Genomic DNA, 22358 nt, shown 5'->3' on the forward strand with positions numbered 1-22358 from the left:
TGCCGTCCTGCGCCCCAAGCAGGGACGCGGCTCCCCGGGGGCCGGCCGGCTGGGGAGGAGCTGCCTGGGCCCAGGCCGTCCTGGGAATGCATCCACCTGGGCAGCGGGACCCCTCCCAGCGGCCCCCCGCCCAGCCTCACAGACCCTCTCTCACCTCGCACCACTGGAGCTGTCCTCAGAGGGGGCAGGAAGGTCATCCCACGGAGCGGGTGGCCTGCAGGAATGCGGGCACCGTGTCAGGCCGCCTGCACACACGGCTGTGGCTGGAGTCGGGCGTCTGCCACCCTTGCCAAGCCCGCTGGCACCACGCCCAGCTTGGAGCTGGACGTCAGGTCCATGGGGTCAGCCGAGGCTCCTGCAGGCCAGTGGCCTTCCCTCTGGGCTGCCCCGAGGGGCTGTGAGCTCTCCAGCCCAGAATTTGGCCCGGAACTCGTCCCTGGTGCCCAGAGTCTCAGAAATGCCCAAGGCAGCACCAGGAGCCGAGGACGACCCCTTGGGCGCTGAGGCCAGTCACGGACGAGCCTCCCTCTGAGCCCAGTTTGGGGGAATGACCCTTTCCCAGGGCAGCATGCCCAGCATGGAGGCACAGGAATCCCCAGAGAGGCCACCCGCCAGCCCCCGCCCCAGGCCAAGGGGACGCATATGTGGCTAAGGGATCAGGACATTGGCGGAGACAGGAGGATGTTGCTATAAGCTCGGGCCTCTAGGCTGTCCTCCTGTCTGAAGCCGCCACGGGGAGACAAGCAGCCTTCAGGGGGCCCCCAGGTGACGGACCGGGGCTGTGGGGGGGGTGTCCTCCAGCCCCCCAAGTTCTGGCCCCAAGGGAGTGGGGCAGGGCAGCCCTGACAGGTAGGGGTCGACTCACCACCAAGCTCCTGGGGGACGGGAAGGTCTGGGGACCTGTGGCCATGTTCCACAGAGCCATCCTGGGCCTGGCCTACGGGAAGAAGAGAGGACGCTGGGCCTGAGCCAGGCCGGCAGGGCACAGAGGGAGGGATGGGCAGACGCGAGGGCCCAGAAGCGGTGGGGGTTCTCTCTGCTCAGGGCTGGGGTTGTGGGGAGGGTCTCCGCCCATGCTGCCCACGTCAGGCCCATGAGCCTCTATGAGCATTCTTTCAGCTTGGCCCCACGAGCACTTGGGGGTCCCCTGGCCCTGATGTGGCATTCATTCATTCACTATTCCTTCATTCACACTGAGTATCTCCCTGCTTGGGACATAAAGAGCACACTGCACGGCAGCCTGTGGAGGGATCAGACAGTAAAACTACAGGTCGGCTGAGTGTGTCAGGAGACAACCAGGGCCCTGGGGGAGGATTTGGGACGGACTGGGGGATGCGGAGCCGAGCGGGGTGAGGCTGCCCGGCCCAGGCCCTGACCCTGCAGGGACAGTCTGTGCTCATCCCTGACGCAGGTGCCCCGGGAGTGTCCAGCAAGGGCTGGCCCTGCGCGCGGCAGCAGGAGGCCAGGGACTGCAGGGTGTGGGCGCGCAGGGTGCCATGTTGTGGTGGCCACAGTGCTGAGGGCCTCGGGAACGTTGCCCCCTTGCCCCGGGCAGCTCCTCTGGGAGCAACCTGTCAGCCAGCCCCTGTCCGGGACCCAGCCGTCCCCTGGGATACAGAAGCCACAGGGTGCAGACCTGGGTGGGAGGGGGCCTCAGAGGGTCTGAGAGCCCCTTCCCAGCATCCTCACGGCATGGACCTCACGATCACACCCACCCTCCAAGGCTGAGGCCCCCTGGACACCCCTCTCAACGCCCAGATGTGGAAAACAAGCTGGTGGCCTGGGGCCGTGTGGTGAGGGGGTCCCAGGGACAAGCGGGCTGCTCTGCCAGGCTGCAGGGCCCCGAGGACCTGCTCAGAGCAGGGGGTAGAGGCAGCGAGCAGCAGGAAATCACACATGGATGGATAGGAAGACAGACAGGGGGCTTGGAGACGCTGGATTCCCGCTTCCCCACCTCAGGGGCCCCTGCCCCCACGTGGACCCCCGTGGCCCCCGAGAGCCCCCCAACCCCACAAGCTGGCAACTGCAAGATAACAAGGGCCAGAGCCCGGGGCCAAGGGGCCGGGAGCCACTCTCAGACATGCTCAGCTTCCCCGGGGCCCAGGGTAAGGCCTCGGGGCTGCCTGCCGCCCTCCCGGGCCCAGAGCTGCCCCCAGAGGTAGGGGAACCACGGGGATGTCAGGGCCACCCTGGGAAAGCGGCTCGGGGGGGAGCCTTACCTGTGTGCTGGGCACAGGCCAGGGTGAGGGCCAGGGCCCAGAGTGGGGCCAGCTTCCTCCCGCGGACACCCATTCTACGGAGGGAGGGGAGAAGTCCCCAGGGGCAGCGTCTGAGGAAGGACCTGAATGGGCAGGAGCCTTTTGTAGCCCCAGAGCTGGCTCCAGCCCAGTAGCTTCACGTGGGTGGGCGGGACAGGGCCTGCCGTTCCCCTCACCCAGGCAAACAGTGGGCACTCACTCTCGGCTGGCCACAGCAGCCGGAGCCAGGCAGAGATGGGCGTAGCTGCCAGGTGGGGCCTGGTTTCCTGAGGGCGCCCCAACCCTGGCCTGCAGGGATCCTCCCGCTGTGCCCCTCACCCCTGCAGCTTCCCTAGGCATGCTTCTGTGAAGCCAGACCCCACAGACTTCCTGGGGCTGATGGGGCTGCCAGGGCCTCACCCTCTCTGGAGAGGGGCTCAGGGGGCAGCACCCCCAGCGACAGGACCCTGCCCCACAGTGCAGCGCCCGGCTTGGCACCGCCTCAGACCCTGGCTGGGCTTCCGGTTCCTGGCTCCAGGCATGCAGTGAGCAGCCCCGGGCCAGCTTGAGTCACACGTGGCCTCGTGGCCACGAGGGGTGGAAGTGGCCGAACCCACTGGGCCGGGGAGCTGCTGACGGGCTTACCCCAGAAATCATCCCAGCAGGTGGACTGAGACGGCCCTATAGTACAGCCGACACCCAGCCCCAGACCGTGGGTGTATGGGCGTCGGGTCCTTTTGGTGTGCTGCGTACCAGGGCTGAGCTTTCCCCCACAAGGCAGCCACACGCCCCACAGACCAGCAGGTCCACTGATGATGAGAGGTCCCCACTGGGGAAGGTGGTGGCAGCGGCAGTGGGAGAGGCTGGGCTGGGCCCCTCGGAGCATCTCTTTCCTGCTCAGGGGGGCCTGTCCCAAGCGCCTTATAGTTGCCTGGTTTTCGGTCTCTGAGTCGTCCCCTCCCCACGCCCTGACTTGGCCCTGGTGCCTGTGAGAGAGAGAAAACACCGCGTGCAGTGGGGGATTGTGGGGGATCGTGGGGAATCATGTGGGATCGTGTGGGATCGTGGGGGATCATGTGGGATCGTGGGGGATCGTGGGGGATCGTGTGGGATTGTGTGGGATCGTGTGGGATCATGTGGGATCATGTGGGATCATGTGATATCGTGGGGGATCGTGTGGAATTGTGGGGGGGTCATGTGGGATCGTGGGGGATCGTGAGGGATCATGTGGGATCGTGGGGGATCGTGGGAGAGCAGCAGCGGAAAGCTGACAGGGTGAGTGAGTGCGGCCCCCAGCTGCCTGGTGCTTCAGCCGTTCTGACCCCCACCAGGCTCCCCTGCTCAGCCTTGGAGCTGGACACCAGGTCACCTGCGGCTGAGCAAGGCAGCAGGGTCCCCAGGGACAGGCAGGGTGGACGGGTCTGGCCCCAAAGCGCTGTGAGGTTTTGGAGGTTAGGACAGTGAACAGTGGGAACCGGGGCCGTGGGCGAGGCCTTGAGGGTCTGTGGGAAGCATCCGGGACCCAGGCTGAGGGGAGTGTGAGGGACAGACTCCCCCCCAAAGCAGGGAGGCACAGGTCCAGCAGTGTCCCTGCTGCTGGCACTGGACTCAAGCCGGGGTTCACACGCGGCCCCTCGCTCCTCTCTGCTGGGGGACACGCCCTGCATGCACAAGTCTGTGCCACCGGGCAGCTGCTGACCACCCAGAGCTGGCTGCCCAGGTGCCTCCAGGCCACTGGAGGTCCCTGCCTCCGGTTAATGTCCCTTCCCAGGCTCATCCCCCTCCATCTCCCATAAGGTGCTGCCTGGGACCGCTGCCAGGGTCCAAGACCACTGCCGGGGTCCACTACAGCCTGGCTGCTCCAGGCTTCCTCCTGGGGCCCAACCTGAACCACAGGACCCAGGCTACCGGGCACTTTCCCGTCCTCTTAAAACCCAACCCAGGCAGGATACCCTGGGAGGCCCCAGGCCTGGCGCCAGCTCATGTTTCAGCTTTTGGGGCTCTTGAGGGACCCCTGGGGAGGGCACTGGAGTCAGGGCAGGTGTGGGACTGGCCACCTAGCCTCAAACATCGGGGTCCTTCTTCTCTGTGACCTTGTGCCCCTGGGGTGGGCTGAGGGTAAGCATGTGCCCTTCTCAGCGTGCAGTGCTTGGCCAGCCCGCCCCCAACATCGTCCACTCGGTGGCCATGCACAGAGCCAAGGTCAAGACTATGGAGGGGGCTGTGAAAGGATGAGGGGCTGGGGGTCCCCTGGAGCAGCTCGGCAGTGACTGCACCCTCCTGCCCCTTCTCAGGGGGCTTCATGCTCAGGGAGGGGTGGTGCGGGGACAGGGCGAGGCTGGGGCTAGTTGTGGCCTCCCTGAGCCTCCGTTCCCTCATCTGAGGACAGGGTGCATGGGAATCTAGGCAAGCAGTGGGCCACATGAGGAGGGTGCCGTGCACAGGGAATAGGGGGCACATGTGGGGACGGGCCTTTGCTCCCTGGGGCCCCTGCTGCCAGCCCCCACCCGCAGGTCTGATAAAGTGATGGGCTTGCTGGAGTCTGGTGAAGCCGGGCGGGGTCCGGCCCTCACAGGGTCTGGCCGGCCTTGGCCACGTCCCAGAGTGGGGCTCTTGCTGTCACTGCTATCGCCACTCAGATTTGGGACAGGAAGCGGCCATCAGATGGCCCTCTTTGTCACGGGTGACTGGACCGAGACTGACCCAGGTGAGGACGAAGCCCACCAGCCAGAATCGGGCCTGAGCAAGGGCCCTGCAGGTGGGTGCGAGCCAGTGCCCCACTCCCGGGGCGAGGGTGAAGATGGGGGGCAGTGTGCTCCCTGCAGCTCAGATGCATGAGGTGATGGAGAGGCAGCCCCCAGCTCCTCGCCTGGGACAGAGCCCCCCCCCCCCCCACTCCTCTGACACCCGTCACTATAGGAAGAACCACAGTTCTGGGACTCTGGGCGCCCAGCCCTGGCCTGACCCTGACCCTGACCCGGCCCAGCCCAGCCATTCCTGGGCAAGGCGACCAGGGTGGGGGACATTGGTTTCCACGCCGCCAGCCCCCTGTCAGTGTTCCTACCCTGGGCACAGCTAAGGCCCTGAAGCAGGTGACCCACGGACCTGCTGGGGTCATTCGGTGCTAGCCAGTGGGACCTGGGGGGCTGCCCCCCAACTGCCCTGCTCCTCCATGAGGCTGCAGGCGGGGACTCTGTCCAGGGGAGGCCAGGCCAGGCTAAGGCAGGAAAGGAAGCAGCTTCACGGCTCTTCTCAAGTGGGGCTCCGTGGGGCTGTGTTCTCCCTCCGGGACGAGGAGGTCAGCAAGGACTATCCTCCCTTCCTGGTGCCCTCCAGGGGCTGCAGTGGGGACACACCCCAATTCTACCCTCCCAACGGGGGGTACTCCCACCCAGCAGTCAGCACCTGCACCCCACACGCCAGGCCCCCGCATGCCCTGCGCCGGGGAGAGGCCCCTCCCGGTGGCCCTGAGGACCCAGCCGGCCACTCCAACGCACCAACAAGCCAGCGCCCGCTGAGCCCGCACCTCGGGGCCTTTGTCTGTTCGTTCAGTCCTTCAAAACCCAGACCCCGGAGTGGGAGGAGGTGTGGTTACTGCACTTTGAGGATGACTCAGGTGGGAGGCACCCGGCTGGGCTGGGACCCCAGACTCGGGGAGAAGGTGTCCCACCCGCGTGTGGCCCAGAGCCAGCATATCACCCTCCCTGCACCTCAGGTCCCTCCTCTGGGAAACAGTGACCACAGGACCAGCTGCTCAGAGACCTGAGTCAGCCAGGCATCCTCTGAGCTTCATCTGGACCCCAGAAGTGCCCCCACTGCCCCCGGGGGGCCCACCGAGACTTGGGCTGAGTCAGGCCCTTGCAGAGTTCCTGCTGCCAAGTCCCTGAAACGGCCTGATGACCCCACACTGTGTCATTTCTTGGACTTTTGCACATTTAATGAGTGTGGCTTCTTGGCCCCCCGACTACATCAGATCTTGCACCGTGGCCCCGCCCGCAGCTCGCCCGCCACACCGACAGCCCGAGGGTCGCAGGTGTGGCCCTGCCAGCCCCCACCCAGCGCGCAGGTGCCGAGTTTGCTGGCGTCACAGATGGGGAAATGGGCATTTGTGGAAGGGTTACCACGCATCCTGGGTGATAGGGAGTGATTTCTCAAATCACCCGGGACAGGCCGCGTCCCTCATAACCGCGGGGAGGAAGTGGGAAGTGGGCTGGGCTCTGGGAGCCACTGATAGTGGAGGCCGGATTATCTATGGGTGCTGTTGACACAAAAGGCAGGTGCGGCCAGGAGCTTCCTTGATAAGGACAAAGACAACCCCATCCCTTCCTGCTTCGCCACGGTGGTGGGGGGCCCAGGAGAGCCATGCGGCAGTGCCCACGGCTAGGGTCAACCTCCTAGCCTGAGGCGCCGAGACCCTCACTGCCCAATGGGTTGGGGGTCAGGGGTGAGCTCTCCCACGAGACAGAAAGGGACCTGAGAGTAAATTTGGTTTTATGGCGGGGCTGCACTGATTTGGAACCTTCGTGTGCATATTTATTTATCTGAATCACTGGACAAATAGAATTCCTCTCTAGAGCTGGGCTGGCTGCTGAGCCCTGGCCCCCAAGGTCCACGGTCTGGTCGAAGGGCCAGCTCCCCCTGCGCCCTGCTCCCACCCCATCCACAGAGGGCCCCACCCCTGCCCCCATCACCCCAAGGGTCTGTGACGGGGTTGGGGGAGGGCACTGTCCACTGGGGCCGATCCCTGAAGTTGAGCACGTTTGTGTCCTAGGGGTCAGGGAGTGGCTCACAGGCTACCCCTCCTCTGCCCGCAGGGGGCCACCAGCCCCATCAAGCAGCCTCGTCCACAGTGCCATTTCCCCACCGGGCTCAGGGACCTGCCGGGCCACTTGATCAATAGGAAGGGGGGGACAGAATGCACTGTCATCCACACGTCCCTCACTGCGGCTCCCCACGGCACGTGGACCACGGGTCAGTCCCTCTGACGTCAGCACCGCAGGGGTGTGTGGGGGGTAGAGTGTCTGTCTAATACTATCAGCAAATTTAAAAGGTATTTTTCTCAGTATAAAATCCTATTTGCAATAATTACAGCACCATTTCTGGGTATATCCCTCAAAGAATTGAAAGCAAGGTCTTGAGATATTTGCATCCCCACATTCGAAGCAGCATTACTCACAACAGCAAAAAGGTGGAAGCAGCCCAAGCGTCATCAACGGACGAGCAGATAAACGTGGTCCATCCACACACCGGACCATCACTCAGCCTGAACACGGAGGGACACGCTGACACCTGCCACCGTGTGGGTGGACCTGGGGGACGTGATGCTGAGTGAGACAGGCCAGACGCAGAGGGACAAATACTGCAGGATTGCCCCCACATGAGGTCCTTAGAGTCTCCAGATTCACAGGGAACAGAGAGTGGACGGTGGGCGCCGGGGAAGGGATGGGGGTCGGTGACTCGGGGGGACAGAGAGTGGATGGTGGGCGCGGGGGGAGGGATGGGGGTCAGTGACTCAGGGGGACAGAGAGTGGACGGTGGGCGCGGGGGGAGGGATGGGGGTCAGTGACTTGGGGACAGAGAGCGGACGGTGGGCGCGGGGGGAGGGATGGGGGTCAGTGACTCAGGGGGACAGAGTCTCCTTTTGGGAAGATGGAAAGTTCTGGAGACAGGTGGTGGGGATGGCCGCACAACAGTGTGAATGTGCTTAGTGCCCCTGAGCTGTGGCCTTAGAGACGGTGAAGATGGTACGTTTTATGTGTATTTCACCACAATTTTTTTCTTTTTTTTTTAAGATTTTACTTATTTATTTGACAGACAGAGACAGCAAGAGAGGGAACACAAGCAGGGGGAGTGGGAGAGGGAGAAGCAGGCTTCCCGCCGAGCAGGGAGCCCGATGCGGGGCTCGATCCCAGGACCCTGGGATCATGACCCGAGCCAAAGGCAGACCCTTAACCCACTGAGCCACCTAGGTGCCCACACAATTTTTTTAATTGGAAAAAATTTTAAGCAAAACCCCTGCCTTGAGAAAATAACCATAAATAAATTTAGGTAGAATTTGCAGATCTAAAAGGAGGCATTTTGCAGCAAACTCTTCCAAGCCCGTTGGTGGCCACTGGGGGTCCTCCGGCCACACAGCCCTGCCCAGGCCTCCCAGCCAAAGGGGCTTCTGCTTCTCCCATTTCCCAAGTTCCTATAAAATACAAATAAACCGGCACGTCTCCTGGATTGTTCACAAAGGCCATGGTTTTGGGAGCTGAGCCATGGCTGGGGGCTAGGCTGGCACCCCTGAGGCTCCCAGGGCTGGCAGGGCGTTGGCACTAGAAGCTCTCAGGCCTGGGCACCCACTGTGGGGGTTAGACGCCCAGAGGTGCTGGGGAACCACCCCGCCTGGGGCTCCCACTTAACAAAGCAACAGGCATGCGGACACTCAGTCACACCTGGCATCTCGGAGGACTTCCATGTGCGTAAATGGCGCAGGTGCTCTGCACACGCCTGCTCTGGATCACTGTCCCCTCCCCCCCAGGGCACCAGCCTGCACGTGGCTGGACTGCCATACCCCACCTCCCTCGGCCTGGCCCCTGGGGGGTGGAGACAACACCGTGTCCCTCTGGAGGAACCAGGGGCCCAAGCCTCCAGGCAGTGACCCTGGGAAGAGAGACGCTCACGGCCCCGGGGTGCGGGGATTTGTAAAGAGGTGAGAGCAATTTGCCAAAGGAAATCACCACGAAGATGGCGGGGCTGCAGGTGGGTATCCCTTCCTCCCAAAACACGGCCCCCAGCCAGAGAGCTGAAGCACGGTGCTGGCGTCCCCGGAGAGGTACTGGGGGGACCCTGACACCCTCCCCGACAGACCCTGGGCCCCTGGCAGGGAGGGCGAGTAGGGAGCTCTCAGGAGCCCTTGGGGGCAACAGAGACCCGCCGCCCCGGGCCCGTCCGGCCTCCACTCCTGAGGTCAGACACACCCTCTGACCCTGGACTGGAGGCTGAGGCAGCACAGAGGCAGGGACGGCAGGCACCAGGGGCGCCCTGAGAGGCTGCCGGCTGCCCCCCCCACCCCGCCCGGCTCAGAGGCTCAGGTGGAGCAGGGAAGCCCTGCCTCTGTGGCCCCTGGAGCTGAGGAGACTTGACCAGCAGAGACAATGGGCCACTCAAAGCGTCCACCCTGTTCTCCACAAGCCACAGCCCGGTGCAGACAGATATCACCCAGATGCCCTCTCCGTGAGCCGCCAGCCAGCATCTGGCTCCCCACTCGCTGCTCCGTCCTTGAGTGGGGCCCTGCCCTGGCTTTCCTGTGGGACACAAGTGCCTCTGATCAGGGGACAGAAGGCTCCCGTGTGTCCAAGCCGATGGCGGGTTGCCTGCCCCGCTGGCTCATTCTGGTGCGTCGGGCATAGACAGAGTGGCCGTGGGCGCCGCTCTGTCTCCGGGTGCCTCTCTGCCCCGCCCGCCCACGGCTCAACAGCTGTGGCAATGCCACTGGGTCTTGACCACCGAAGTCCGCGGAATGCTGGCGAGGTCCTTCCACGTGGCTCTTGGAGACGCCGTGGCCACAGCCCCACAAACCTTAGCCGAGCTCGTCAGTGCCTAAAAAGCAGCTGGGGTCTGGACAGGGATGGAGTCCACAGACCAGTGTGAGGGGAGGCAGCATCCTACCAGCGTCTCGTCCTCCAGTCTGTCCACATGATGTGCTCCTTTCGGGTCGCTTTCAGCAATTCCCTGTGGTTTTCCATAGAGACCGTGCCTATTTCTGGTTCAGTTTATTCCTAAGTATTTGAAGGGTTTTGTTTTTTAAAGATTTATTTATTTATTTGAGAGAGAGCATGAGCGGGGTTGGGGAGGGGCAGAGGGAGAAGCAGGCTCCCTGTGGAGCAGGGAGCCCGGTGTGGGGCTCGATCCCTGGGCCCCAGGACCATGACCCGAGCCAACACCAAGCACTGGATGCTTGACCGATGGAGACACCCAGGCGCCCCATATTGGAGGTTTTTTAATGTTAATTTCCAGTAGTTTGATACAGAATGGTTGCACTGGAATACTTTCTTATATGTCTTAGGCTGGATCATGGCCTAGACATCCAGGACCCAATCCATGCGACCTGTGGGTGCCACCTTACATGGTGAAAGGGACTCCGTAGACGTGATTAAATGAAGGATCTTGGGATGGGAGTGGGGGTTACCCTGGATGACGTGGGAGTCCCGATGTAATGAGGTCCAGGGTCTTTATAAAAGGGAGCCTGGAGGGCTGGAGGAAGGAAGCAGCAGGAAGAAGGCGGTAGACGCAGAGTCGGGGGGAGAAGACGCACCAACAGCGGTGCCGATGGGGGGCAGGCCTCGAGCCAGGGAATGTGGGCACCTCCAGGACCTGGAAAAAGTAGGGGACAGACCCCCACTGCACCCTGAGCCTCTAGGAGGAGGCTCCTCTTCTCCATTGACCTGTCCATCAAAACTCCTGCCAAGTTCTAAATTGAGCTGTTGGCTTTGTTATTGTTGAGGTTTGAATCCAAGCTCTTTACCAGATTTGTGACTCATAAAAACTTTCTCCCGTCGGTGGCTGGTCTCCTCACCCTCGTGACGGGGTCCGCCAAGGAGCAGCAGGTTTTGCTGCAAAGAGGCTCAGTTTACCAAGTCCTCTTTTCTCGGGTCTTGCTTTTGCTGACGCAGCTAGGAGACCTTGCCTTACCCAGGGTCACCAAGATTTTCTCCTATTCTCTTCTAGAGGTTTATAATTTTAGGTTTTATATTGAGGTCCTTGATCCATTTTGAGTGAATTTGTCACAAAACCGTAGTGGGGGGGTGTCAGCCAGGCTGGGACGTGGACGTTCTGGACAGGGAACCTTGCCGTCCCCACGAGGAGCCACCCACCTCATGCCCACCACCTGCGTAACCCCTGGCAACCACAAATCCGTTCTCTATTTCGATAATTTTGTTGTTTCAAGAATAGTCTCTGACCTTCAGGGATTGGCTTTTTTCATCCAGCATAATTCTCGGGAGATTCACCTCAGATTCTCTTGTGTATTGATAGTTCGTGGCTTCTCGCTGTGGAGTAGTGATCGGTGGTGCAGACGGCCCACCACTGGTCTAACCCGTCACCTATGGAAGGGCGGCTGAGCTGTCTTCCATTCCCCGATATTCCAGAAATAAAGCTGCTGCTGACATTGTGAGAACATCAGCGTTTATTTGTCTGGGACAAACGCCCAAGAGCGTAATTGCCGGATGGCATCACAGTGGTGAGCCTGGACTCCGGAGAACCTGCCAAACTGAGCTCCAGAGGGGGTGTCACTGGACGTTCGCATCAGCAGAACGAGCACACCCACTTCCCTGCGTGCTCACCAGTACCCGGGGCCCCCAGGTGTCCCAACACGCCGCTGGGGTTTAATCTGCGAGGCCCCCGGGCCAGGGATGGCCAGCATCTGTCTTCGTGTGCATTGGCCAACTGGAATCTTCATCGGTGAACCGACTGTATCTTCTGCCCATCGGTGATTGGCTCGTTTGATCTTCAGCGTTGAGTTTTGAGAGTCGGTCATATATTCCAGATACAAATCCTTTGTTGAATGTGTGGTTTACAGACGTCTCCTTGCTGGCTGCCGCTTGTTTTTCATCCTCGTTGGGTCTTCCATGGAGCAAAGGTCTTTTGTCTGGATGCAGTCCAGTCTGCCGTGTTTTCCTTCTCAGGGTCAGAGCCACGAACGCTTGGCTCATCCCTGGAGCCCAAAGAATTTCTCCTGTTTTTCCTAAAAATTGTACTGTTTTGCACTTTGCACTGAAGGCTATGGTCCAGTTGCCCCGGTGACTTGTTCAAAAGACGACCCTTCGTCCATCAAATTGCTTTGGCACATTTGCCAAGATCAGTCAGGTGTATGGCGTGAGTCTGTTCATGGGTTCTCGGTTCTGCCCATGGACGCACATCTCCATCCCTCTCCTAGCACCACATAGTTTGATCCTTGCAGCTTAGTAGGTCTTGAAGTCAGGGACACCGATTCCTCCCAGTAGAATAAGTCCCCCAGCCCTGCCTGAGCTTTGCCCCTCAATTTCTGACACGTTGTGTCTTTCGTTCCCACGCGGCTGGGCGTATCGTCTCCATGCTTCCTTGGACTCTCCCTCCTTGGCCCGTGGATTACTGAGACGTGTGTTTCTGAGCGTTTGGAGATTTCCTGGCTAACTTGCTATTACCGACTCCTAATTCTGTCGTCAGAGAACAAACTCTGCCCAGTTTGGTTTCAGTTATGTCCGACAGGTAGAGGTTTGTTCTGTGCCCAGGATGTGGCCCATCTCGGCCTACGCCCTGTGGGCGCCCGAAAGGCGTGTGTGCTCTGCTGCTGTTGGGTGGCGTGTTCGGTAAATGCCAGTCCTGTTGGTCGACAGGATTAAGTTCCTCCACATCCTTGTTAATTTTCTGAGCAGCTGCTCTATCAGCTGTGGGGAGGGGCGTGTGGTGTCTCCACAGGAATTGTCCATTTGTGTATTTCTCCCTTGGGTTTTGTCTGTGCTCAGTTCACATAGTTCACAGCTTTTAGGGGACTTCTTCTGGTGTACGGATCTCAGCTCCTTCCTCGGAGCATGTTTTGTCTTCCTTCCACTGACGAGCCCCTGGCTGGGAGCGGAAGGGCTGGGTCGGCACCACTCCCCTGCACCCGGCGGAAGGGGTCATCTTCCTGCCCTGACTCTGCCGGACTTCCAGCCGGAGCTTGGGGCGCCCCCCAGCAGCCTGATAGGGGTGGGAGGCTGGCCCCCTCAGCCTTTGCTGGGGGCTGGGGGCACAGCTTGCTCCTGGAGTCAGGCAGCTGCTGGGTTGGCCTCTAAAACCGCTCTGGGGGCGCCTGCGTGGCTCAGTCCGTGACACGTCTGCCTTCAGCTCGGGTCGTGATCCCGGGGTCCTGGGATTGAGCCCCGCATCGGGCTGGGGAAACTGCTTCTCCCTCTCCCTCTGCCCCCACCCCTGGCGCGTGCGCTCTCTCGCTCTCTCTCTCTCTTTCTCTCTCTCGAATGAATGAATGAATGTGCTCTGTTCCACCAGCCTGCCCCTTTCCCGACCACCTTGGCTCAAGCGAGTAGGTTCTCCTGGCACACTGCCCACTTCTGAAGCTCCAAGACGAGGACGTGAGGCAGAACTAAAGGCCAGAGACCTCACTGCTGGGGTGCACTTTGGGCCCCGAGTTCCCTTCTGTCCGCGCTTCCGTCTCCTTCTGTTTGTCTCACAAATCACGCTCAGGCTGTGCGGTGGTACTGCTCCTCTCTGTCCTGTTTGATTTCTTGTTTGAATTCCCCGTTTCTGGGTGCAGACCCTGCAGCCACTGCGCTGACCTCTGCTCGTCCCCCTCGGGCACCTCGTGCTTTTACTTTTCTCTTTCCTGGGACACGGTTCTTGTCAATAATAGGTAGTCAGCCTGTGGTGCTTCTTTCCTCGCGGCCCGACCTCCGGCTTCCTTGCTGCGGGGAGCCAACCTGTGCTAGCGCTGGGTCGTCGAGGTTTAAGGCACCCCGCCCTTTCTCACTGGTCAACTGTCCGGTTGGAGTTTGCCCGTGGGTCCCTTGCCTTTTTTCTCCTGCAGATGTTCCCTCGATTCTAAGTTCTCACGGAGAAATCACTATGCGCGTCTTCCTTCCAGGTTGTTCTGAAATGTCCCCTCTGGACTGCGGTAGTAAGTTCCCCCTGGTGTTCCGTCCTCCAAGAATTATTTGTGATCTCTGTGTTCTGTGTTGTCACCATAACGCACAGTTTTCTGGAACGACCCCTGAACCAGATCTTTCCAGGGTTCGCAGTGGGTTATTATATTATGACTTCCCCGCTCTTGACTTTTCCACTGAGGTTGTGTCTCAGGCGACTGAAGCCTGCCTTTGAGGGTTTTTAGTTTTCAGGAAAGGCATAGGGCGCTATGCTTCCCCTTTGCTGGACTGTCTTTGGGGGGCCTGCCCCCTCCCACCACAGGCTTCACCTGGAGCCACCAGCATCTCAAGACCCTGTCCTTCCCCGGCCGCCTGCATGTGGCCACCTCCTCTGGCCGTCCCCTGCTGCAGGCTGGCCCCCCTCCCCACCATGGGTTTTCCCACAGAATTACGTCCCTTTCACAATTACACACCAATTACTGAGATTCTATAACCAAACCATAGTCCCACTAAATTCTAACCCCGATGAAAGCAAGAATTTTGTCTGTTCTGCGCACTTGGCTCAATGAAAAGCAGAGGTTCTCAAACAGCAAGACCGAAATCTTGTTTCGACTTGGAAATGTTTCGTTTTGTTTTCATTGCGTCTCCAATCTCCTCGAGTTCCCGTGTGCTTGGCTGAGCCTACTACCGCCCAATTCAGGTTGTCCTTGTTCCTTGTTTCTTTTCAGTTAATCAATGTATTCTTTATTTTAAAAATAAACTCTATTGAGATACAATTTCCATGCAATCAAATGAATTCATTTCAAGTTAATAGTCGGTGAGTTTGGGCAAACATCGGAACCACCATCACAATGAACATACAACATTCCCATCACCCCAAAAGGCTACTGCAAGCACCCTTCCCATCAACCCCACTTGCCGGCCTGCGTTTGGTCATTATACCTCATTTCTGCCCATTCTGGAATTTCATACACGTGGAGTCATAATGGATTCGTGCCCCTCGACTCAATGTGCTGAGATTTGTCCATGTTGTGCCATATCTACAGTCGGCTTCTCTCTATTCTTGCCTGGCATCCACTGGGGATGCCGCAGCTTGTTTATTTCAACCACCACTGGTGAGGAGTTTCGTTGTTTCCAGTCTTTTCTAATAACCAGCCTGCGGCCATCAACATGTTTGTGCAAGTCTCTTCATACACACTCTTTTTACATTTCGTTTGAGTAAATATCTAGGAGTAGAATTCTGGGGCCATATGTTCGGCGTGTGACACCTGCTCTCCAGTTGGTCCACGGCTGTGCCAACACTTAGTACAGTCTGTTAAGGACTCTGCATTATTGAGTTTTAACACCTCCGTAGGCTTTCTAGCAATACTGCTTTGTATTTTTAGGGATTTCTTTAAGGATTGTAGAATGCATTTTTTTTTCATTTATATTTACCCACATATTACCATTTCTGGTATGTCTATTGTGACATCTTTGATTTATAGGTGATTTAGAACTCACTATGCTGTTTGATTTTTCAAATATTTTCTCACTGTCTTATTGTTACTGGGTTTTACTTAATTTCTAGTTTGGTGAGAAGACGTACTTTGGTGATTTCAGTCCTTAGAAGCTTATTGAGCCTTGTTTTATAGCCTGTTGGTGTTTTCCAGATCTTAATGAACGGTCCACGTGGACTTGTAAAGAACGTGTATCGGGGGTTCTTGGGTAGTGTTTAAAACACTAACTAGGTCAAGTCTGCCCATGGTGTCTTTCAGATCTTTGATAGCCTTACTGAGTTTTTGTTTAGTTGCTTTATCAATTACTGAGGGGAAAAATGTTAAAATCTCCAAATCTTGTGGGTGTGTCTGTTTCTCCCTTAAATTTTGTCAATTTTTACTTGGTGTATTTTGAACCTTTGTTATTAGGCACATCCACATTTAACATTGTCATGCTTTCCTGTGAATTGGCACTTTTTCCTTATAAAATGACCCTTTTTATCTCTGGTAATACCCCTTGTCTTGAAGTCTACTTTGTTAGTAATACAGCCACTTTGGCTTCCTTGTGACTGATTACTGATCACAGGGCATACATTTTCCCATCCTTTCACTTTTAGCCTCTCTGCATATGTATATTTACAATGTGTCTCTTGTAGGCTGCATACAGTTGGCTCGTGCTTTTTTGTGTATAATCTTTGCCCTTTTACTTGGACAGTTTAGTCCACTTATATTTAATGTAAATTTTTATATGACTGGATTTGTATCTACCATTTTATTATTTGTTTCCTCCGTATGCTATATGTATTTTTTTCCCCTGGCTGTTTAAAGATTTTCTTTCACTTGTTCTTTTTAGCACATTGACTATCATGTGCATAAATGTGATTTTTTAAAATTTTTATTCTTCTTGGGGTTTGTTCCTTGGAACTAAGATCCTTAATTTTTAGTCAAATTAGAAAACATCTGGCCATTTTTTTTCTTCAGATACGTTGTCTATCCCCTTTTTTCCTTTCTTCTCTTCAAATAACTTAATTTCTGACATTATCTCAGGTCACTGAGACTTTTTAGAACATCTGTTTCCTCTTTGTTCCTCAGTGCAGATCATTTCTACTCACCTCCTCCAAGCTCATTGATCCTTTCCTCGGTACTACCCTATCTTCTGCCAATTAATAGCCATTGAATGACTATTTTATCTCAGATTTTTTTTTTTTCAGTTTTAGGATTTCCATTTGGTCATCTTCCAGAGTTTCTGTATCTCTCCTGAACTTCCTCACCTCTTTTCCTTCCATTATATCCATTTTCCTCTGAAGTTACTTAGCATCTTTATAAGGCTACTTTAAAAAGTTTATGTTCTAATTCCTCTTGGTTGTCGGTCACACTATCTTGCCGTGTGACACTGGACCTTCTGCGTGATACATGGCAGAGACTTTAGATTCTGTCATCTTCATCACAAGAGTTTTCTGTTTGGTGCTAGCGGGAGTTAAATTATTGCTCGCTGGATGATCTTGAGGGAGATGCTTTAGGCTTTGTTGTCTGGACGTTTTTCAGCTTTGTGTCAGGTTTCGGGGCACAGCTCTTCAGCCTGGGACACAGTCCTTACCCCAGACGCAATGCTTATGGAGTTTTAATGGGAAGTGCAAGCTGTTTATCAGGTGTCTCTGAGGTGGCCGACTTGAACTCCATACTCTTACATCTTTCAGCCTTCCACTATTTCTTTCCACTGTGATGCTAGTGTTGCCCCCCCCCATTATGTGCGATGTTTAAGGACTCAGCAGATAACCTGTGGCTGCATCACTTCCATATCTTCCTTCCTAACTTCCAGTCTCTTGAACTTGGACCTCAGACTCCTGAGCCCCGTGAGCATCCTGCATTTTACTTGAGCTCTGCCCAGCGTGCCTGCAGCCTGGGGAGGTCCTTCTGGGGGAAGCCAGCAAAATGTGAACCATTCCTCTTTGGCTTCTCTTTCTCAAGGGCAGTACCCATCTAGTTGCCATCAGCTCTGGGTTGCTCCCCATACTTAAAACCATTGTATTTTATCTTTTGTCCCGAGTTTATCATCCTTACTGGCAGGCGTGCTAGTCTGATATAAGCTGCTCCAAAAACGCTGAAGAGGCCACTCACGCCAGCTCATCTCTTCGTCCTTTCCTTCTTTATTCTAGTGAACTTTTGATATATCTGCCGCATTACTTATTCAGTGCTGTGCACTGTCATCCTGCTCCTTACTGGTTTCAGCAGAGACGTCAGCTCTCCCTGGCTTGTCTATTTCCTTCACACACACGCTTGATGTTCACCCTCCTCGTGTCAGTCTGTTACCTTCCTCATCCATCTTCCACTTTTTGCTTCACTGAGTCAATGTTTCTTGAACTAATATTTTCTAAAGTGTATTTCATTTCCCTTTTTATTTTATCTTTTTTACAAAACTATGCCCCCCCACTTCTCAAGGGAAATATTTGTTATAATAGCTAATGAATCTTTCCACTTCAAGTGGTTTGACTTGTTTGTTGCTTGCTTCCTTTGACCTCTGATACTTTCCTATTCATAAGGGCCATGGGTTCGACTCGTCCACAGACTCAGCAGTCAGGTAGGTTATCAATCGGTGACAACATCTGTTGTGACCACATCTCCCCCACAGGCCCAGCCTCTTGGCTGAAGCTCTGCAGGTGTGTCCCCCGTTGGAGGAGGTCTTGATGCTAGTTAGGGGCAGGGGGAACAGGCTGACATTCTAGGTGTGTTGTGACAAGGGTGGGGAAGGGTGGGTCCCACACAGCCCTTAGGAGGGAGGCCACAAGGCAGTCCCTGAGAACTGGCCCCATCCAGGTGGGTCTTCTGGAACCTCACGGTGGGAGGAGGATGGTGGTGTTGACCCCCAGTCTGGGCCAGGACCGTGGCCTTGGCTAACCCTCCTTTGGCCCCTCAGTGGGTTCTCAGAGGTCTTGGAGACACTGGGAGCTTGCTCCAATAGCTTCTGCGTCTTTGTCCAAGTCCCTTCCCCCACTGCCTATGGGTAGGGCCTGTCTAGACTACAGGCTCCTCAGCCCACCTGGCTTTTGTCCCCTGAGCCCCTCAAGCAGAAGCCAGGGTTGCAGACAAAGGGGTGTTTGCTTTCCTCTCCCCAGCTGGTGACTTCACCCTGGCTCTGGGCCAGCCTAGGGGCCCCAGGCCCACTCTCCCAGAGTGCCATTGGCCAGAGCAAGCTCTCAGGAGGCATGGGCATTTCTGGGGCTCAGCCAGAGGGCCTAACCTGGGAGCTTGACCTCAGGAGCCTACTTTCTGCAGACACAGCAAAGGGGGACAGGAGGTTGAGGATGGACTCTAGGGGCTTCACTGCCTGCAGGGGGATGTAGCGGGTTTCGTGGAAGGTGTCCTGGTTAGGCTCAGATGCAGGGTACAACTTATAGGTAGACATGGGGCTGGAAGTGAACAGGCATCCTGGGGGCAAAACTTCAGAACGGGCATGGTCAGGGAGTACGGAAGTGGGAGAAGGAAGGGGCTGCTGGGTGCCCTGAGGAGGTCTCAGCCTGGAGCCCCAGCATCTGTGGGTCTGCACCCACCCAGGCCCCCAGCCCCAGCCCTCCCCTGGCCGTGGGCAGGAGTGAGCCATGCTGTCCGTTGGTGGCCTGGGAACGCCCGCCTCACCTGGGCCTGTCTGGTAGCTCCACCTGAGACAACATCCTGGCCCTGATAACGCCGATTTCACTCACCAGGGTGCACATAACACTAATCTGCTTATCTGCAAGGTCATGCAGGCCATGCCCTAGAGGAGCTCACGCTGGGCTGTGACAGAGGAAGAGGGAAAGGCTCGCTCCACTGCCCCAGCTCAGCTGTCCAGCAGGGTCCCTTCCCCCTTCCTGCAGGGGTCACCTTGGAGCCATGCCCACCTGCAGGACAGCCAGGCTAGGAAGGACCTCCATCCATGGTTTTGGCCAGGTCACAGGCTGGGGGAATGCCCATATGTGGTAGGGAAAGGTCAGGACACCCTAACCCCCCTCCTGGGTGGCTGGACACTGTCTGCATACCCTGGGCTTGCAACCAGAACCAAGTCCTTTGACCCCTTTTTCATCAGGCAGCTGTGGGCAGGGTGGCAGGGAGGCATTTTCCAGGTGACTCTGGGCCTCGGTTCTCTGGCTGGACATTGAGAGTATTGGGGCAGGTGCAGCATGCCACTGAGCCCCTCCCCGGGGCTGGGCACTGGGCACCCAGAGGGAGGGAAATGAGATCCCTGTCCATAGGGCTGCCTGCCAGGGCAGGGAGTGGGAAGGGCGAGAACCCCTGCCCCTCCCCTGTGGGGTACAGCAGGTTGGTGGGGACAGGAAGTGGTTCCAAGCATGGGAGCTGGAGAGGGGTGGGTCCTGGGGAAACCATCAAGGAGTGGGGCCAGCATGACTGCACCCTGCAAGCTACTTGAGAGTGGACAGGGAGGGCAATGAGAAGTGGCCAGCATGGTGGGCACTGTGGGGTGCCACGTGGGCCCCTCTAGGACCACAGCCCTGTCCCCACCTCCAGCCACTGGAAGAGTTGGCTATGAGGCTGGACTAACCCAGCCCCTCGTCCCAGCTCCAATGTCCCCAAGCACCAGGGCTCCCAGAACGGTTGTCTCGCAGCTCGGCCAGCACACACAGAGGTGCCCTCACCTCGCTCCCCAGAGCCGCACCCACCCCTGCTCTCCCAACTCAGATGGGACTTGGGGACTCCTGTGGGAGGGTGGTCTGTTGGTCCCCCTGTTTCCAGAGAAAAGCCTGCCTGGCTCCCAGCAGTAGTGACCACTGCCCATCAGGGATTTACTCCATGAATACAAAAGTAATTGGGGCAAAACTTGGCATATTCTGTTTGCCAAACCAGAAGGTATCCAAGAGCAAACACGCCACAGAGGCCCACTGGCCAGTGCTTGAATGACCTTAGCAACCTGTCCCCCCGAGGACTTCACCCCTGGGTGTTGTCCCACACGTGCTGTGGGGCTCGCGGGAGATGAGCTGGTGACCCGGCAGGTCAGGCCCCTGGTGGGACACCGTCCATACCACACAGCTGGATGTTGCCCTCATGTGGAGCCGGATCATCTCAGGGGAGGGTGTCCTCCAGCAAGTCAGACCCAGCCCAGGGTCCAGCTCGGGACGGATCCCTGTGCTTACTACGTGGTGGTCTCACGGCGCCCCCAGAACCCCCCCCCAGGAGAGCCAGTGCACCCCACTGGCTCAGGGGGTTCTGGGTGCCTGGCACCGAGGGGGATCCCTCCCATCCTGCCTGCCCCCAGGGACAACGTTGTCTGAGCTGACTTCAGGGGGTGTGGTGGGGCGTAGCGTCCCCCAGGTGGACACACACAGGGAGGTCATGCCCACTCTGTGCCCTCCGGGAGCGCTAACTCGGGCCCTTGCCCGCGACCCACTGAGGGGCTGCCTGGGGAGCCACCCAGCGAGGACACCTGCCTCAGGGAGTCCTGGTCCAAGCACAGTTTTCTGTTGTCGCCTTGTGGTGGATTAGCAGGCGGCACCCCTTCCCCAGGGGTATTTGATGACAAAGGCAAGTGCACCGGCCTCCGGGGCTAATCTAGGATCTGCACTGGCCCCGGGGGTAGCAGCAGTTCCGGGTTCCCTGGGGCAGGCTGAGTCACGGCTGCGGCCTCGCAAGGTTCACGGGCCTGTGAGCCACATCCTTGGCACCGGGACAGAGAGAGTCACATCTACTCAGAGACAAGGAAAATATCGTCTCTGTTCCCCTCCTCCCTGGGAAAACAAAGGCCTGGTTCATCTGTGCCTTGGGGAACATGCCTGGGTTGGAGAGGCCAGGCCCTTGCGAGAAGGCGGGGAGACCGGACTCAGCCACGGCCAGACCCTGGGCCATCGGAGGCTGACCCATGTCTCTGCAGCCACCGCTCAGAACTTGGCCACGGAGGGGCTGGGGGCGCTAGGGGGGCAACAGCTGGGCCGAGGGTCTCCAGACGGCCCACTTGACGTCTCCAGGCGACCCCTCCCCCATGACGATGTCCTGGGGCCAGCCCCCAGGCCCAGGCTCTCGCCCCTCCTGGCAGGTTGGGCCCTGGGGGCAGAAGCCTGCAGTCCAGAGTCAGGTCTCCACGATGGTGGGCTTGCCCCCACGCACCGTCCCTGGGGCTGGGCTGCCCAGCGCAGCACGTCCATCGGGATCCCAAGGGCACTTCTGGGCCCATGTGGGAGGGCCAGCTGAGGCACAGGAGGACAAGGGACAGGCTGTCCTGTGTCCCTTCAACTCGAGAGCCTGAGGGACTCTGCGGCCCCTGCCCCGTGGGGATGGGCACCTCCTTCCTCGTCCCACAGATACGTGCCTGGGGGCCGCCCCACCCCTGGACCTCACAGCTGAAAGGAGAAGGCAAACAGTGGTCACACAGGTGGTGACCAACGGTCAGCACAGAATCTCAGACCCCCGACGCCCCATGCAGCCCCCGTGCAGGGCCCTGGACCGCGGGACGCTGGGCTCAGGGCCCTTGTCCTGCCGCCTCCAAGCACCCCCAACAGCCGCCCAGGCTGGCCCTCCAGGAGTGGGGATCAGCCCCTTGCAGTTTAGTGACCTCTGTGTGGGGCGCTCCAGGCAGAACTTCCTTCGGGGCACCCGTGGGGCAGGAGGGAGGCCACCGGACCGCCTGCAGGCCTCACGCCCCCCTCCTCCCGCAGGGCTTCCCATGACAAGGCCCACGGATGCGGCGCGGGAGAGCAGGCCCTCGTTAGCCCTCTCCGTCGTGCTCAAGGACACGGAACACTGGGGATCGCCAGAGCAAGATTTGGGGTTTACACAAGCGGCGAGAAGAGTACGGTCTGCCCAGCCTGGCCTTCATGGAGCCCTGGCTCCACCTGGGGCCCAAAAGGGACACGGGGAGGGGGGATCCCAGCAGAGGACAAAGAAAAACAAGTGCCCCCCGATGTGAGGTCGTGGTGTTCAGGGGCCCGAACAGCCTGCCTTTGGCCTGACCAGCTGAAGCCAGGAGGTCCGTCGGAGGAATAGCCCTGCTTGCTTGCACCTGTATCCACCTCGAACGGCTGTTCGGGGCAACGTGGAGGGGACAGGCCCTGCCTGCTACAGTC

At 58.1% G+C, this 22358-nt stretch overlaps 1 protein-coding gene across 1 annotated transcript in view; it reads right to left on the reverse strand.

The window, feature by feature from the left end:
- MUC5AC (mucin 5AC, oligomeric mucus/gel-forming) overlaps positions 1-21440 on the reverse strand; it is a 48784-nt gene extending 27344 nt beyond the window's left edge. Inside the window, exons 1-6 of the mRNA XM_035723153.1 lie at positions 21403-21440; positions 18577-18719; positions 2458-2524; positions 2220-2293; positions 866-937; positions 155-232 (exon numbers count right to left, since the gene is read on the reverse strand). Coding sequence (XP_035579046.1) covers positions 155-232; positions 866-937; positions 2220-2293; positions 2458-2524; positions 18577-18719; positions 21403-21440 — 472 coding nt within the window. The remainder of the gene's footprint in view (positions 1-154; positions 233-865; positions 938-2219; positions 2294-2457; positions 2525-18576; positions 18720-21402) is intronic.
- Positions 21441-22358: the final 918 nt, after the last annotated feature.

The sequence above is a fragment of the Zalophus californianus genome, chromosome 11, assembly GCF_009762305.2.
Source record: "Zalophus californianus isolate mZalCal1 chromosome 11, mZalCal1.pri.v2, whole genome shotgun sequence".
Classification (NCBI taxonomy): domain Eukaryota; kingdom Metazoa; phylum Chordata; class Mammalia; order Carnivora; family Otariidae; genus Zalophus; species Zalophus californianus.